Source organism: Schistocerca gregaria, chromosome 6 (genome assembly GCF_023897955.1).
Source record: "Schistocerca gregaria isolate iqSchGreg1 chromosome 6, iqSchGreg1.2, whole genome shotgun sequence".
In the NCBI taxonomy this organism is placed as follows: Eukaryota; Metazoa; Arthropoda; class Insecta; order Orthoptera; family Acrididae; genus Schistocerca; species Schistocerca gregaria.
Genome location: NC_064925.1, coordinates 34,155,854 through 34,175,367, shown reverse-complemented (window position 1 = coordinate 34,175,367; position 19,514 = coordinate 34,155,854). Strand labels below are relative to the sequence as shown.

General features: G+C 41.9%; 1 protein-coding gene across 2 annotated transcripts in view; it reads right to left on the bottom strand.

The window, feature by feature from the left end:
• Nucleotides 1-19,514, bottom strand: part of LOC126278416 (TRAF3-interacting protein 1) — a 272,794-nt gene that overhangs the window by 8,137 nt on the left and 245,143 nt on the right. For both annotated transcript variants that reach the window (XM_049978524.1, XM_049978525.1), the window contains one exon: nt 14,017-14,228. In XM_049978524.1, coding sequence (XP_049834481.1) covers nt 14,017-14,228 — 212 coding nt within the window. The remainder of the gene's footprint in view (nt 1-14,016; nt 14,229-19,514) is intronic.

The window sequence follows — 19,514 nt, the reverse complement described above, 5'->3', positions numbered from 1 at the left end:
TAAACAGTACACGTAGTGATGACGATACCTTGCTGATTGCTGTGGGGCTGTATGTACCAGATAATGAGATTGTTGATGATCCATACGAAGAACATGAAGAGAAAATACTGCGACTTCAATCCGATGGTATTTCTTTGGGTTATATGAAGGAAGTGCTCCAATAAAGGTTACTGTCCAAACCAATTAAAAGATGCAAATATAGATTATGGAGTGAAGTAACAAATAAATTTAATAAATTTAAAGGATGGAGGAAAAAAGCACAATCAAATATTGCAAAGAAGTCATGGAACGAGGTGGAAACTGCAGACAGAAGTTCAGTAAACTAGAAAACCATGTATACTGACAGTTTATTAAAGCCAGATTTGGGGATTGTATTATGCTAAACAAATCGGCCTGGACTTCAAGGCTTCACCTCATTGGCTTGTCACATTCAAAAGAAAATGCAAAATTATGAGCAGGAAGATTACGAAATATGTAAGCAAGAACTATGCGAATAAACTGGAAGAACTTTTAGAGTGTTCCAAGACGTTTGTTACAGAAAGTAACGTCAGATTCCAACAGTATTATGATGCATATATATTGTCAACACAGAGCAGTTCGGTTTTAACTACGAAATGAAATAGATGCGCATGTTATCATTAGTTGGAGAAGGTGACACGGAATGTACTGCATGCCACTTCACATAGTTATGCCATACAATTTGCTCTGAACAAAGCAGGACTTCTTTTACCTACATTTTATTTATGTTTGCATGAAGAAAAAGGGTATTTGGGCCACAAGTTTAGCAACATGTGAATAGGGTACTTGCACAAATGCTGAATGTCATTGTGAGTTGCAGTGTGTCAGGAAAAATGGAGAAAAGACTAGTGAACAACTTTAATGAACGTGTGATTGCTCCTTACAAGGACAAAGATTTTGCCTTACTCCTTGACAGCTATACAGGACAGAAGGATCAGGCATTATACAATTTTAGTGTGGGAGTAGACGTGATTACCTTTCCTCCAGGTTGTTCACCTCTCGTGCAACCGTTAGATGTGTTTGGTTTTCGGCAAGTGAAATACTTTGTGAAAAGATTCTATGATTTTGCGAAGCTGCACAGGTACACAGAGCAGTATTGTTTACATGATCGTGTGTCAATTATCGAAGTTCAGGCACTCACACATAATCAACTTTGCTCTCCAAAATTCGAGGACATATTCAGATTTGCATGGACATATGCAGGCTTTGACGGTCTACACACGGAAAAATTTGAAAACGTTAAAAACATATGTTTTGACAGAACACAGGGAAAACTGTGCGACTGTGAAACTGTTGCATTAATTTGTTGCAGTTTATGTGACAACTCTTATGTTTTCATCACTTTTTTGGGAGTGATTATCACATCCACAAGAAAACCTAAATCAGACAAGGCAGAAGAATCTTTTTACCCATTTGCCAAGTGTACAAGTTCGGTGGGTCGACAACATATTCCTGTCATGTGATGCACATGCTGTCACCAGTGTCGTATAGAATATATCAGATGTGTTTTCCGGTGGAGGAATCAGTTGACCTATGACCGTGCGATCAAAAATTTTCAGTTCCCATTGGAGATGCACATCTTTTTGTCTACTAATCACACACTTTTGCAGTGCGGTCACAAAACACAGACACTAAACTTATTACAGTGAACAGAGACATCAATGAACGAATGGACAGATCATAACTTTGCGAAAATAAAGAAACTAAACTTTTCACTTGAGGGAAGACTTGAACCATGGACCTCTCATTCCGCAGCTGCTCACGCTAACCACGGGACTATGGTGCACCTGAGCACACACTATACTTGAGGTTGCCTATCTTGTGCATGGACTACTCAGTTTGTATATTTTCCTTATTTTTTTCATAGTTCCACACAACTTCTTCCTGTTTTCTCAGTTGATCTGTGTTCAGTTTCTCAAGGCCTATCCACTGTGCCAACTTATAACTAAATCTGAGGGGGGTGCGATGGGGAGGTTCCCTTGTGAGAATCCATGCAGCATTATGCACCCCTTGTGTAAGTGATAATCTGGGTCAGGAATGGAATGCTTGCAGGAATGCAGTCATTAAGGCAGCAGAAGAAGTGCTAGGGAAAGAGGGAAAACAAGTGAGTAATTTCTGATTTGATGAAGAATGTAAGAGAATAAGTAAGGAGAAAAATCTGGCATACAGGAAAATGCTTGAGAAGTCATATACTCGTTTAGCGGTAAGAAATTATCAAGATAAAAGAAAAGAACAAAAGAAACTGCATCAGAGAAAGAAAAGTGAATGGGAAATAAAGCAGATTGAAGAACTGGAAACAATTGGAAAAACAAATGATGTAACAAAATTTTATCAGAAAATTAATAGTGGAAGAAGAGCATTTAAGTCACACATCAACCTGTGTAAAAGTAAAAATGGGGCACTACTAACCGATGATCAAGAGGTACTGGAGTGTTGGGTAGAGTATTTCAGTGAATTGTTGGACGCTTCAGAGTCCTCTACTGATGATATCCCAGTCGCTCCAGAAGATGATGTCATTGTACCTCTTCCTTCCCAAGGAGCAATTGCCCGATTAAAGAACAATAAAACACCAGGAACTGACAATTTAACATCTGAACTATTGAAAGCAGGAGGAGTTGAGCTTAATCTTAGGATCTACAAGATTGTGTGTCTCATGTGGGAAAAGGAATGTAGAAATAGTGAGTCTGGTGCACAATAAAGGAGATCTATTTGAATGCAGCCACTACAGAGGCATAACACTTTTAAATATTATATGTAAAGTACTATAAAATATCCTGTTTAGTAGACTTCCATCTAAAGCAGAAGATTTTACTAGAAGCTATCAATGCAGGTTCAGACCAAGAAAGTCAACTGTAAACCAGGCATTTACTCTCTGACAAATAGTAGAAAAGACCAACGAATTCAATGTTGGTGTACACCATCTTTTCATTGACTTTAAATCTGCATATGACACAATAAACTGAGTGAAACTTTATGAGGCAATGCAGGAATTCTGAGTGCCTGGAAAATTGGTGCATTTAATTGGGGTCACCCTAAAGTACCCCAGTGTACCATGTGACTTCAGTCAAGGCTATCACCTCAGTTTCCCACTCAAACTGGGCTAAGGCAAGGAGATAGGCTTTCCTGCCTACTTTTCAACCTGGCACTTGAAAAAGAGGTATGCAAATTTATTTATTTATTTGAGATACATATTCCATAGATCCAGTATGGCATGATTACGCATGGATGTGGAACGAGTCAAATCAGATACAATATAGATATCATACAATACAATACATACTGGTATATTACACATGGTAGATGAATGATTTAAAATTGGTACAATACAATAGTGTAATCAAGATAATAAACAATACAATACAATACAAAAATACAAAAGTGATAAAAAACATTATAGATAACAATGACAAAGGAAATAATCTGAATTACTACTCAAATTACTTATCTCTGTTGAAGATTTCATCTAAAGAGTAGAAACATTTTTCCTATGGAAATTCCTTTAGCTTTTTTTTTAATAGCATTTTATTTTTTCAAAAGAAACAGATATTCATACAAGAGGAAATATCAACATTGCTGGGATATGTAGAAGACTTGGACTTAATGAGCAGTGCATTTTCAGCTCCAAAACTGAGTGCAGAGAAGATGGGCCTGAGAATTAATGAAGGAAAGGAGAAGTATATGTATAATGGCACTAACCAGCCCTTACAGCCCACAATAACCCTTGATGGAATGACATTTGAGGAAGTGGAATGTTTCACTTATCTCGGCTCAAAGACAGAAGCAAATGGCACCACCTTTACTGAAATTATGGCTTGCACAAGTGCTTCTAACCGATGCTACTTTGGAATGTTGCAACATTTTAGATCCAAGCTTATATCATGAGGGACTAAGTGCCGACTTTACAAAATGCTGATATGCCCAGTACTTACATATGGTTCAAAAACATGGACAATTATGAAGCAGGGCAAAAACAAACTGAGATCACATGAAAGAAGTATATTGAGGAGGATGTTTCAAACTGTATATGAAAATGGGACCTGGAGAAGGTGAAGAAATTACAAACTTAATGACTGCTATAAGGAGGATGATGTGGTAAAGTTCATAAAGCTGTGTAGACTGAGAGGGGCTGGACTTGATGAGACAGATCCCACAAGGAAAGCCTGCTGCAGTGAACCTGGAGGAGGAAGAGTAAGAGGATGACCAAGATTGAGATGGAGTGATAAGGTTGGAGAGGATGCTGCTGTCAGAGTCAGTTGCCGTAACTGGAGGTTCACGGCGAAGTCCAGAGGAATGGCAGAAAATTATTGAGGAAGACAAATCCCATCCCGGGACATAGTGCCAATGGAAGAAGAGTTGAAATGGAAGACATAAATACAGTAAGACAACTGACTAGTGAATGTGGATTCTGGCAATGTAACAGTCTAAGAAAAAATGTGGATTTTATAACAATTATGAAAGCAAGAACATTTTGAATTTTGTGATAAATAATCTTAATGATAATCATTTAAATGTTAAATGTAAATGACCGTTTGCAACCAAGTGTGTATGGCCGCTGATTGAGCTTTGACTGAGTAGTGGTCATGTGACTAACGGAGCTGAGAGCGTGCAGGATTGTTTTTGTGATCTTTTGTTGCTGGATGTGGATTGGGTAAGATTTTTTATTCAGCAAAGTGCCACTGAAGTATATGATCTGAGTACAGCATTTTGGAAGTATGTTTTGATGTGAGAACTGAAAAAATTTATTTCAGGGCTTCTGAAAAACTAGTAGCTGGTTCCAGAATTAGATTTTCACTCTGCAGCGGAGTGTGCGCTGATATGAAACTTCCTGGCAGATTAAAACTGTGTGCCCGACCGAGACTCGAACTCGGGACCTTTGCCTTTCGCGGGCAAGTGCTCTACCAACTGAGCTACCGAAGCACGACTCACGACCGGTACTCACAGCTTTACTTCTGCCAGTATCCGTCTCCTACCTTCCAAACTTTACAGAAGCTCTTCTGCGAAACATGCAGAACTAGCACTCCTGAAAGAAAGGATACTGTGGAGACATGGCTTAGCCACAGCCTGGGGGATGTTTCCAGAATGAGATTTTCACTCTGCCAGGAAGTTTCATATCAGCGCACACTCCACTGCAGAGTGAAAATCTCATTCTGGAAACATCCCCCAGGCTGTGGCTAAGCCATGTCTCCACAGTATCCTTTCTTTCAGGAGTGCTAGTTCTGCATGTTTCGCAAAAGAGCTTCTGTAAAGTTTGGAAGGTAGGAGACGGATACTGGCAGAAGTAAAGCTGTGAGTACTGGTCGTGAGTCGTGCTTCGGTAGCTCAGTTGGTAGAGCACTTGCCCGCGAAAGGCAAAGGTCCCGAGTTCGAGTCTCGGTCGGGCACACAGTTTTAATCTGCCAGGAAGTTTCATATCAGCGCACACTCCGCTGCAGAGTGAAAATCTCATTCTGGAAACATCCCCCAGGCTGTGGCTAAGCCATGTCTCCACAGTATCCTTTCTTTCAGGAGTGCTAGTTCTGCATGTTTCGCAGAAGAGCATCTGTAAAGTTTGGATGGTAGGAGACGGATACTGGCAGAAGTAAAGCTGTGAGTACCGGTCATGAGTCGTGCTTCGGTAGCTCAGTTGGTAGAGCACTTGCCCGCGAAAGGCAAAGGTCCCGAGTTCGAGCCTCGGTCGGGCACACAGTTTTAATCTGCCAGGAAGTTTCATATCAGCGCACACTCCGCTGCAGAGTGAAAATCTCATTCTGGAAACATCCCCCAGGCTGTGGCTAAGCCATGTCTCCACAGTATCCTTTCTTTCAGGAGTGCTAGTTCTGCATGTTTCGCAGAAGAGCATCTGTAAAGTTTGGAAGATAGGAGACGGATACTGGCAGAAGTAAAGCTGTGAGTACCGGTCATGAGTCATGCTTCGGTAGCTCAGTTGGTAGAGCACTTGCCCGCGAAAGGCAAAGGTCCCGAGTTCGAGTCTCGGTCGGGCACACAGTTTTAATCTGCCAGGAAGTTTCTTAGTAGCTGGTTGTCTTATAAGCACTTTGTAACATTCTTTTTGGATTTTTGTGCACATAACTGACTGCAAATTTCTTTCCATGCACTGATAGACATGTGACCAAATTTGTACTGGGCTTAATATAGTTTGATTGATTCATAGTAGTGGACGAAATGCAATTTGATACATTTGATACTTTTTAAAGGTCTCATTAGGCTTGAAAACACATTTTGATGGGATTTGATAACAGGAGTGTGTAGAGCAGGTCATAAAATACACGATTTTGTATCAACCTCAATTTTGTTCTACACTACACATTATGAATTTTGAAAAATTGCTCCTCATATGCTGTCTTATCTGCCACGTTAATTTGTTTATATTACACCAATGTTGTGTTGCATTGAGGATACCATAGGATTTGCTCTCTAATGTCGATCCTGTGTCTGGATATAGTACGACAACATGTCATCAGCATAGACCATGACCCTGTCATTGCGCTCGCCTCCTTCTGTGAGGAGCCGGAGGAGTTAAGTTGTGAAACCCCAGAAGATGAGTCCACAAACTGAGCCTTAGGGCATCCCTTTGTAATCCGTTTGACTACTCTGTGGCTACCCACCTGCCACTCTCCTACTTTGTTTTGGTACCAATCCAGGAAAATAATGCACAGCGATCCGCTTACCTGAAGTTCTTGGAATTGCGCAAACAGTGCAGGCAACCAGAGATTATCACAAATGCCTACCATGTGTATTAAAATCTGAAATATACATTTTTGGAGGATGTGCCCTATAATTTGAAAATTTTGTTTCTTGCATTATCAGTTGATTTCCCTGCTCTGAATCCGTATTGATATTGGCAAAGGCTGTAGAGCTCTCTATGCTACTTTAGGCTATAGCACAGGAGCCATTTCTACACTTTAGCTACAGAATTTACAAGGCTTCCAGGTCAATAGGATTCCAGTTCTGAAGGGTCTTTATTAGCTACTTTTTAAAATTATTACAGCATTAGCTGTCTTCCATAACTCAGGTATCCTTACGAGAAACAAGCATCATTTAATAAATCCATTAAATATGGTGTTATTTTTGGTGCAACCTGTTGTGTAGTTTCTGAGTGGATTTTGCCTAGGACTGGAACTTAGTTTTTCTTTAGTTTCACTGTTGCTAATGTGACCTCCTATTTGAATGGGTTGCTGATGTTTACAGTTGTATCCTCCCCCACCCCCCAAGTAACCTACTCGTAGAGGTGATGTTTCAACTGCTGCACTACTCCTCATTCTGTCAGTCCTGCAGACCACATACACTTCAGTGTATCTGCACTATTAAGGAGACTATGTTCAACCACTTCATTGTGGACTAGTGAGGGAATTGTGACATTGTAAGCATTCAGTGTTTCCAGAAACAAAGCATGCTGATGGCACCAGGAAATGACTCAATGCCAGCTTTTCATTCTAGTGGAAGTCAATTTGTGTGTTTGTATTGTACTTTGTATGAACCTTAGAACTAAGAATGTGGCTTGGGTAGTAATTACCTATTGTTGAATTATTTGCAGATCTAGCAGCTACTGCTATAGTCTATTTTTGTAAGCTGGCTTGCGTAAAGTAATTTGTAGATCATTTTTGTTTCGTGATTTTCCCCTCCCTCTACATGTGCAGCCAATGACATTTTTCACATTTTGGCATTATTTTCTTTCCTTCTATTTTATGGTCCTCTCCTCCACAACTGTCACAGACCATTTGCTTTCTTGTGCAGTGTTTGGTTGTATGGTCTAGGTCACAGCACTTAAAGCGGTAAGGACTTTGATGTGCAGTAACTGAAATCCTTAAAATACCTGGCTTTGACTGACAAGGATATTTCTCACATCAGGTCTGACTACAAGCGCACTGGTCAAGAAGCTTTTTGCCTCTGAGATGTCTGTAATAAAAGCACATATTATAAAGTCAACATGACTTTAATACAGAAGAACATAGCAGCCAACAAACAAATTTTGAACTCAAGACTTTCATTCTTCAAGACTTGAATATGTGCACTGAATATAGTCAAGCAGTAACTGAAGTCATTTGCTGTAATAAATTATTTTAAATCTCCTACGACTGATGCTGCCAGTTTTCTTGTTTACAGTACCCTATACCTCGATTGAGTATTGGCTGTGAACTTATTCAACTCTGTTTAAGTGGCAGTAGATGCTTGCAAGGTAGCATAAAATGTTAATTAATTTAAACTTATGAACAAATAAACTGCTCTTGCAAATTTTCTAAATTTAATCTTTCATAAATAAACTTAATTCTCTCTCATAAATGAAGTTAATGATATTCACTGTTGTCATAAGCAAAATTCATTATGCAGGATATTTCAGCTTAAAGTTACATTTAAATTACATAATAAAATTGTCAAAAAATAATTCCCCATAGTACCCAGTACCCCCCATATCCATGAGAATTGAATCCTGCATGGCTCTGTACTGAGTGTCCTTCTCTTTTTAGTGGCCATCAATGGTTAGCAGAAGCTGTGGGTTCTTCAGTATGGCCCTTTTTGTATGTCGACAATTTTTGCTTCTACTATTGCTCCTATAGTGTGGGAGTTGCTGAACACCGACTACAGGGCACCATTTGGAAAGTGCAATCACCCACAGCTTTCAGTTTTCCACTGCCAAGACTCACATCCTGCACTTCTGTCACCATAGTACTGTTCAGCCACACCAAGAACTTTCCCTTGAGGTCCAATTACTCAATGTGGTGCGATCTTTCTGCTTTTTGGGATGGGTTGCCCAGCTGACATGGCTTCCCCATCTTCTCCAGCTTAAGCAAGGGTGCTTGCTACACTCTGCTGCCACAGTAACACCAGCTGGGGTGCAGACTGCACTAACCTTCTGCAGCTTTAGAAAGCCCAGATCCTGTCCCATCTTGGTTATGGAAATCTCGCATATGGTTCGGCATCGTCCTCAGCATTGTGGTCACTGGACCTGATACACCACTGCAGGTTCCGACTTGCAACAGGAGCCTTTCAAACTAACCCTATGAACAGCCTACTCACAAAAGCTGCAATCCTCCACTATAGATCAGGTATCAACAACAGCTGCTCAATTATGCTATACATGTTCGCAGCTACCCTAAGCCTCCAAGCTACTGTGTCCTTTTCCCTAGTAGGGAGGTCCACCTCCCACAACAGAGACCCAGAACTGGGGTCACATTTGCAGTATCTATGTTCTGTACTCAAACTTCCCCCACTGTCACCTCTATTCACAGGGAAGAATCACATAGGCCCTGATGACACGTACCCTGACCTTGAGTCTGTCTCGATTTATCCTTTGGACTAAAGGATTCGGTTGACCCCACTGTGTTTCATGAGCTATTCCTGGCTGTCATCGATGCATTTCCAGTCTCAGAAATTGTATGCACTGACAATTCAAGGGTCAATGGATGAACCGATTATGCAGAGAACTGTGCTCCTTGCTGAATGGATGCAGTGTCTTCACTGTTGACTTGGTGACCATTAAACGAGCCTTTAGATACGCTCATTCTTGCACTGGCAAGATGCTTCTAATCTGCAGTGATCCACTGAGCAGCCTTCAGGCCAAAGACCAGTGCTACCCTCATCACCCATTAGTAAGAACTATCCAAGATCTGCTTTCTGACCTCCATCAAGCTGGATGGGCAGTTGTCTTTGTTTGCATCCCTTGACATGTTGGGATCTCAGGGAATGAACATGCCAGCTGCTTGGCAAAGTTGGCTACCGGGATGCCGATTTTGTAAATGGGGATCCCAGAACTGGACCTTTGGTCAACTCTAAACCATCAGTTGTTGGGTGTCTGGAACTCAGAATGGTTTGTCCTGCACTCCTCAAACAAACTAAGAGCAATAAAAGAGATCACAACCACGTGGCAATCTTCCTTCGCACTTCTTGCAGGCAATCCACTACCCCTTATTGGCTATGCATTGGCCACACTTGGCTGACCCACAGTCACAATCTCCAATGTAATAACCCATCTTACTGCAGATGTGGTGCCCACCTGACAGTGGTTCGCATCCTACCACACTGCCCAAATTTGGCTGCTTTGCGGCGATCTCTTAACCTTCCTGACCTGGTTTTATAATGGAAAATCCATCCCTCCCCCTCCCTGCCCCAGCGTCCTTCCTACCCCCACCAGAAGGTTACGTCTCCCATCATGTGCAGCTGCTCACACTGTGTGGCCTCAGCAGCCAGAGACTGCAGTCATGTATGTTTGGGTGTGTGTGTGTGTGCGTGTGCGTGTGTGTGTGTGTGTGTGTGTGTGTGTGTGTGTGTGTGTGTGTGTGTGGGCGGGCGCACGCGCGCACATGTTTGATCTCCAATGAAGGCCTTGTTGGTCAAGAGCTCATTTTCCAACTGCCTTTTTGTTGTGCCTATCTGCAACTCAGCATCGCAGCTATATGGTGTGAGGGACACCCCTCACCTGCTCTGGCCCAAGGAGCCCGTGGCAGCCTTTGCTCGGCAGTCTCACTTGGCTCCTACCCTTCACACCTTTTTATTCTCCTTATTATTTTATGTTTGCCATTTTTAATGTTTTATCTTTCCTAAGCTTTTATCATCTAGTCTGTGTTGTTCATTTCCTTGGGGTAATAGATGGTGAGGTGGTGCTCATGGGATGCAGGTGGTGTGCCCACCACTGCGTACCTTGTACTGGCAACCTCCAACTGCATTCTGGGCAGAGCTGCTAGCTCACCATACCACTACAGTCACTGTGTATCATAAACTTTGTGTCTATACCTTGCTGCTTTAAGGGCTGTGACCTAGATGAAACAATCAAATACTGCATATGAAAGCAAGTGGTCTGTGCCAGCTGTGGAGGAGAGGACCATAAATAAAGAAAAAAAATTGAATGCCAAAATTTGAAAAATGTCACTGGCTGCAAATCACGAAATAAAGATGATGATGAGGACTGTCAAACCTACAAATTACTTTACACAAGACAGCTTGCAAAAATAACATTATAGCAGTAGCTGCTAGGACCTGCAAATAATTCAACAACAGATAATGACTACCCAAGCCACAATCTTAGTTCTAAGGTTTCTCCTAAAAAAATGCCTTCCACAAAAATGAGAAGCTGGCATTGAGCCATTTCCTGGTACCACCAGAATGGTTTGTTTCTGGAAACACTAAATGCGTACAATGACATAGTTCCCTCACTAGTCCACAATGAGGTGGTTTAATCTCGTCTCCTTAATAGTACAGACTACATAGAAGATACGTGTTCTGCAGGATCAATAGAGCGAGGAATGATGCAGCAGTTAAAACATCACCTATATAAGCACATATTACAACTTCAACATGGTGTCAGTAGAGAAGAAGACAGCAGCTACCGAACAAATTTTCCAAACTGAATTGTGTATTGACGCCATGCTGAAGTTGTAATATGTGCTTTTACTACATGAGTCATCAAGACTTGAATATTCACACTAAAGACACAGGGACTGAAATGGATTTGCTGTAATAAATGATTTCATACCTGTTATGACTAATGCTGCCATTATTTTGTTTATAATACTAATATTGCAGTTGTTGAACACATGGTTCTCGATGGAATCCAATCTCAAAAAGATAAAGCATAATAACTTGTCAGACTATACTCAACTAATAGCAACCAATAGTTTAGTGAATGCTGGACTGATACAAAACCATTATTTGCACAAATTTACTTACATTTTTGTACAACTAAACACTAAAGCTTAGCCTTAATGCCAAATGGTGTTCTGGCACATATCCTCACTGTAACATGTACGGGCTGGTTATAATTAAACTATCTGAGTCAACTTTGCAGTTATATTTCCTGTCAGGACTGAAGTTGATGATATGTGGCCTTGGAACATTTTACCAAGTGAGGTGACACAACGGTTGGCACCTGGACTCACATTCAGAAGGACGTCGATTCAAATCCGCATCCTGCTTTCATGGTTTAGATGTTACATGATTTTCCTAAATCGCTTATCACAAATGCTGGCATTTTTCTAAAAAAAAAAAAAAAAAAAAATCACAACCGGTTTCCTTCCACATCCTTCCCCAATATCAGCTTGTGCTCCGTTGCTCCGTCCATAATGACCTCATTGTTGACGGAACATTAAATACTAGTCACCTCCTCTTCCTGGAAAATTTTGTGGATTGATGAAACATACTGCATATCATTATTTCTGTTCTGCATGTCCTCAAACACATTTCCAAAAAATTTCATTGTCCTATGATCAGTCATCTTTCTTGAAGGCCATGTCAAGTAGTGAAAGTTTAATTATAAACATCCTATATTATCTCCAAAGTACAGATATGCTAATATTATTATAAACATGAATGCACAAAAATTTAACTTCTGTAACTGTGAAATTGTAAGCACCATCATTTAAATTATTGGTCTAGCTAATTTGAGCAGTAATTCCGTACTGAAGTGCAACTAGATCCAAATTACTGCCTAATCCCAACATGGTTTCAGATTTCATTATTAACACATAAAATAAAAATTAGATCTTGCCAGTGTAGTACCCAAGTCACTATAATATATATTGACTTACTGTGGTCTAAAATTTTCTCTGGACATCCCAGACAAACATTTCCATCATCTTTTGGTTTTATAACATTACTTGTGCCTAAAACACAAACAATGTGATCAGTCATCCCCTGCACATCTGTAGTCACAGCAGCTGGAACAGTGACCCAACTTACAACAGTCACTTGGAGATAGATCAATAAATTTGTATTTATCTGTGATTGTGCCTTTATTTACAAAGCCTGTTGGGTTATTTAATTCAAAATCCCTACATATATTTTATTTTATTTACTCCCTTCCATTCATAGGGTTATCTCTTCAGAAAATTTTTGCTTTGATTGTGAGTCTAAGGTTTCATTTTTAAGAGAAGTAACATCACTTCTTACATCAATGATCACGTATTGTAACCTTGTAACGTCCATTTACCTTTCCTATTACACCATTGAAATTCTTAGACAGTCCATTTTCAGCAATACAACTATAGTTATTTTTTGAGGCACTATAACACATTTCAACATAAGTAACAAAGTAATTATTTCCAGTTACAGACACATGATGACTGAAATATCTGTTTTCACATACACAGCTCTTGTCAGCTCATATGGCCATTCTCATGAAGAAACAATGGAAAATCCAGGACAGAATGATGACAATATTATGAAAAGGATAAACTACTACCCCAGCATATAGTGATAATGTTCAGTTTCAGAAAGGAACAACAAAAAAACTGCTAAACAAGTAAGCTTTCAGCCAAAAGGCCTTCTTCTGAATTACACTACACACCACACACAAACACACACACTCTCTCTCTCTCTCTCTCTCTCTCTCTCTCTCTCTCTCTCTCTCTCTCTCTCTCTCTGTGTGTGTGTGTGTGTGTGTGTGTGTGTGTGTGTGTGTGTGTGTGTGAGAGAGAGAGAGAGAGAGAGAGAGAGAGAGAGAGAGATATTACTTGCATGAATGTGTGTGTGCATATGGTTTCTAATTCAGAAAAAGGCCTTTTGGCCAAAAGCTTACTTGTTTAACAGTATTTTTGATGTGCTTGTCTGTGACTCAATGTCTCCACTATATGCTGTAGCTTTTTGCACATGTAAAAGTCAAGCTTATCCTTCCTAATAGTCTAGTATTTCTCAATCACAAAAATAATATGTCTCTGCAATTCATGCACACACTAATGTATGAAGCAGCCATGTGATCCATCAGAATCATCGCTCAGGTTGAGTGCACATAATATTTTCTGCAAGTGGCTTTCTTAATACCCATATTCACACTCTATAAACGAAACTAATGCATCAGTCACGCATAACGCACCCCAACTGCAGTGATCACAGGCTTGTGGTGTGACACTGGAAGTCCAGTACAAATGAGCACTCATATGCAGTGGTATAAGTAATGCTATTTATATTCTTACAAGTTGCTGATAGGAATCTTATAGGGTCAGTCTGCTATGACAATTCTTCAATCACACTCATAATCACATAATAAATTTTCTATTATAAATTACATACTTTTGTTCTTGCACAAGCTGTAGCTTCAGTTCTTTGTTGGTTGTCCTCCACATCTCCAGTTCTCGCTGCATTGTGTCAACATCCTCTTGTAGAAAGTCCATCCACTTTCCGAGAGGATTGGCTGCTCGAGTCAGAGTCTGTATCGATGAGCGCAGTCGTTCAACTTCTCTAGTTGCTGAATCTCGTTCTCTTCTGAGTCCGTCCTCCCACTCCTGGATACCAAATAGTTAACATTATTTTTAGACTCTGAATAGAATAGCATTACAATATCTCATGAGAAATTACTGATGCTACTGATATGGAGATCTCAATTAGAGCTTAATATAATTCAGATAGTCTTCATCCAAGTCAATCGTGGGATACATTTTCCAAGCAGCTATCATTATCTGATGTTCTGACTACAAGAACACACAGATAATGACAGCCACAATCCACTTCATTACTTCTAGAATACCTGTACAGGAAACCACTTGTCACAAAGTGACTGCACTGCTAGTCTGAAACACATAGGCCGAATGTCAACATATGACTGAAAGTGAGTGACTGAGTTCGGCTCTGCACGCCCTTGGCCAGTTGGTAGACTGCACTGCAGAGGTACTGCGTGCATATCTACAAGTGCAGGCCCCTGCCAGTGCCAGTATCTTCTGACTTTGTGGTGCGCCATTGCAGTTGTGGAATCTATGCAGGTCACAATAACACTTCCCCCTTTTGGGCAGAGCATTGCTGATTCCCTGACAAGGACAGGATGGCCACGATGTGGAGCCAGTGCCCACATCTGTGGAGACCTCGAAGGTGGAAGGGGAGAGCAACTCTCAGTCAGTGGTGACCTCAGAATATGGGCAAGAGTGTTTGGGGTGAGAAACATCCCGTTGAGCCCTGTTGGTGCACGAGATAACAGGACCAGTGATGGGCAGCCTAAGCGGGAATTCTTGGTAATGTCCAGCGGCAGTGTCGAGGTGGAGGTGTCTACACTGCAGGCTGAGGCCGTGCAAGAGACATAAAACTGGTGAGGGGCATCGTTACCAGCTAGAGGGGCACCAGAGTTGCTGCTTGAGTCTGTGAAATTGTAGACCCACTGGGCAGTGCTGAAGCAGGTCGAAAATGAGTCTGGAACACTGTCAGATAGGTGGCACCCAGAGGCTGGGGCACCAGCAAACGCAGTAGTGTGGCCAAGATGCAGCGAGGGAGGGGGACACCCAGACTCTCAGCCAATTTTGATGGCACCAGATCTCCAGGTCTCATGTTCAGAGGGTGTAGACACAGTGGCTGTTTTGACGCATGATTCTTGCTGTTAACCAGCAGTGGCTGCGACCAAAACCATACACCCATGACTGCCATCCCTGGCAGGAAATGCGGTACAGTGGAACATGATGGTGGATGAGATCCCTGATGGAGGAGGTGGATCAGCATCTGCAGCTGACATCCATGGAGAATCTCTGCAAGACTGCAGGAACCAATAGGAGTCATCCACGGCAACAGAAAAAAATAATGCTTCCTTGGTGGGAAAGTCCTGCAGATATATTTTTCATTTGGGTATTAAAACATGTAAACCATCTGCACAGCCATCCAGTTAGATTGGGGAAACAACATGGTGATGCCTCATCACGTACAGAAATCAAGAAATGTCTGGGACAGGAACCATTGTTAGAAATGAGAGTAACTGGGAGACCCTCTGCAGGAAAAAATTTTTAGAGTCCCTGAACAATTACTTCGATAGTGGCCAAGGAGCACTAGATCATATATGAAAAATGCAAAAATGCTTCAATAACAACCAGCCAAAACACATTCAAAAACAGACCCACAAAATTAACATGGATGTGCTTCAAGGGCTTTGTTCTTGGACTTCATGAGGAAGATGAAGCCTTGGGAGCTGTTGGTGACTAGTGCAGTGGGGACACACAATAATCAAATGCTCCAACTACCGGTCAATGTCAGGCCTGTACATACATCTGAGAGGTAAGGCTTTGGTTCAGGAAACACTCCGGTGATTCTCGTGCAACAGTTGTAACATCTCCCACTGTAAACTTCAAGGGATAACCACCCTGGGGGCTATGTTGTCCATGGAGAGAATGAGGGCTCCATCTAAGACTGAGACATGATGGTGCAAGACAGTAGTTTGAACCAGATTGGAAGTGCAGCCCAGAGGACAAGATGATCAACCTTGCTGAAAGAAATTGGGCAACCTGCTTGAGGACTATGTCAGACACTGTGGCCTTGGCATCCGGGTACTAGTGATTGGAAACATGTCTATCACTTGGTGGGAGATGATAACCAAATGGAAACATATGAGCTCCTCTCAATGAAACTTAGGGTCTGCACCAATGGGCAACTGATATAAGATGATCTCATTGGCGTGGCACCCAGTGGGGCAAATATGGATGTCACAGTGGTATTTGGAGAGGAAAAAAGCCCACCACTGCATCGTGTGGCCCCTCCTTATCATGGACCCAGACAAGTGGACTGAATAACAAATATAACAGCTTGTAGTCCATAATGGTCTCATACAAGAACATGTGAAGTTTGGTGGCACTATACACAACGGCCAAAGCCTCTTTCTCAGCTTGAGAGTAGTGGACAGAGTCTGGGATGGAAACACCTGAGTTGTCTGCATTCCGACGGGTGAGGGCTGCTCCTGCTTTGGGAGGCACCCACAGCTAAAACCAGTGGTTTACTGGGATCCAAAATAGCTAGACATGGTGCGAACCTGAGGCAGCCTTCAGGATGGAGAAGGCCTGGTCACACGCCAGAGACAACACAAAGGTCGCACCCATGTGGAGAAGAAGACAGAGACGGTGTGCAATGGTGCATGGCCTGGGAATGAGCCAGCAGTAATGGGAAATTTTACACAGGAAAGCCTACAGTCCTTGCAATAATGAGGGTTATGGCTGGTCCTTAATGGCCCTGACTAGACTCAAGAGGGGTTGGGTGCTCTTCTGTGATACAATGTGGCCCAGATACTCAAGAGAGAGTTAGAAAAAATTGTACTTCTGCAGACTGCAACAGAGACCCATGACCTGAAATTTTTGAAAAAAGGCCCTGAGATTGTGCAGGAGGTTGCTCGTAGTATGTCCAGGTCATCCAGGTAGTTGAAACACTGCAGAATAGTGGATGTGACCTGTTCCAGATAGCACTGAAAAATTGGGGCCAGGAGGGTGGGGGTGGGAACACTTGCCACGACAGATGTCAACCACTAATATCAATACAGGCAAGAGGTGTATAAAAAAAACCACAATATGCTTAGACTGGCCATCCAAGGGTAACCGGTGATATACTTTGGAAAGATCAAGTTTGGAGAAGAATTGACCCACGGTTAAACATGTGAACAGCTCATATATGTGTCGACTACAGACTGTGAATTCAAGGTAGCCTTAAAATTGCCACAAAGTCACAAATTACCAGAGAGTTTCATTATCATGACAAAGGGTGTGGCCAATTCCCTAGAGAAAATGCTAACCACAAATCCAAGAGATGCAAGCTGGTTCAGTTCCACTTTGACTTAGAAGCATATGCTACAGAAATCTTGCTAGCATGAAACAATGTAGGGCAAGCCAGTTGCTTCAAGGTTACGTGGGCTCGAAAGTCTGTGGCGCATCCTAGGCCTTCTGCAAAGACAGCCTGAAATTATGAGCACAGATATTCCAATGAATGGTAAAGGAATTTGGCAGATACCAACTGTATGGTGTCTGTGACTGAAACGCAAAAGCCTGGAAGGCATCAAACCCTAAAAGGTTTACTGACCTAGCATCATGGATGATAATGAAGGTAATGGGCTGAGTTACTGATCTATAGGTAACATCAGCTGTAAATTGGCCAAGCAAGGGGATTCGCTGTTTACCATATCCCATAGGCACCTGTTTGTCAGCAACAGCAGTGAAGAGCCAAGGTCTGAATATTTTTTGGCATTAAGCACAAGAGCTGCCATGCTAGTACCTATCTGCAAGTACAGCTGTTGCAAGAGAGCCAAAATGTCAATAAAAAGCTTTTTGGAATCCCGATTGGCAGCTGGCCCTGGCAATGATGCTTCCTGTATATCCATATCGAGTGGCAGACTATCACAATGTAGACTTATTAATGGCACTTACAACAGATGACCCCACACTGGGGACACTCTGATGTATCATGTTGTGAGTAACAAGACACACACAATGGCAACCAGGAATGGCAGTCATAACTCTGTTTAGGCACTGCACGGAAGTCACCGAACTGGACAGATTTTATTGCCATGACTTCATCCTCTCTAAAAACAGTGGATGCAGTAGAGCCATCCTATATCGCCATGACATTGTACCGTGCTTTCAGTTGCCGAACAGCGGAATGTGAGACCTCATAAGACTGGGCAATGAATAAAACCTCTTTCAAGGAGGGGTTTTCTAATTGGAGGGCCTCTTGATCGACTTCTTTATCCAGGGCAGAGTGGATGACAACCTCAGGAACCGTGACATCTTCATACGACTCTTTTGACCTGGCCATAACAAAATGGCTAAGGACAGGGAGTGGCTCAGGCTTGTACGACTAATGGGGCTGATTCTTGCATTGGCAAAATTAAACCCTAGCAGTAACAACATGCATGTGATAGGAATAGTAGGAAGACAAAAAGGAGCATAAATTCTCAAACAACAAAGAGGAATGTTCCTGCAAGGGGGCCAGCTACCACAATGCCCGGTATGATGTGGGAGAAATCCAGTGCAACATACCACTGCATCTGTAACATGAAGTCACGGGAATGTTGTAGTAGGCAATGTTTGTGTGCTACCCAATCTTTCATTGCCTCATCAAATGACTGGATCATAGGAGAAAACATAGCCAGAGACGAAGTGGGAGTGATTGACACTGGCAGAGTCAGTCACATTACTGTAAGAAGTTCCGTCTGTTGCTGTACCAATATTTGAAGCAGAGATTCCGAGTCACAACAATATGCAAAAAGAACCATACAACAAAACACGTGAAAGACAACTCTACTCCTCGCCAGTGTCTTCTGACTACAAGAATACACAGACAATGACAGACAACGCTTCATCACTTCCAAAGTACTTGTACAGGAAACCACTTGCTATTGAAGGTCTGCACTACTAGTTCAATACAAATTGGCCAAATGTCAATATATGACTGAGAGTGAGGCTGGCTGGGCCCAACTCTGTAAGCCACAATCCAGCCAATAGAGAGCACAGCAGAGGGGCTGCACACGCATCCACGAGTGGAGGCCTCTGCTAGTGCTAGTGTCTTCACATCTGCGTTGCGCTTAAAAACTGCACCCCCGGATCGAGGGTGTGGAATCTACACAGGTCACTACATTCTGTTACTTGTTTCATCCAATGTAAACCCACTGATTCATACTTCTGGTGCCTGTTCATCAGTTTGTAACTGCATAGTGTGAGTCGTGAACTAACATTAATCCTGTTTATTATTCTCCTTACTGTGGCTGGTATGGCTGTGTTTGGGCACTTTATCAATATGTTTGTGTCATCTGAAAATATTACACATTTCCAAGAGCCATCCAG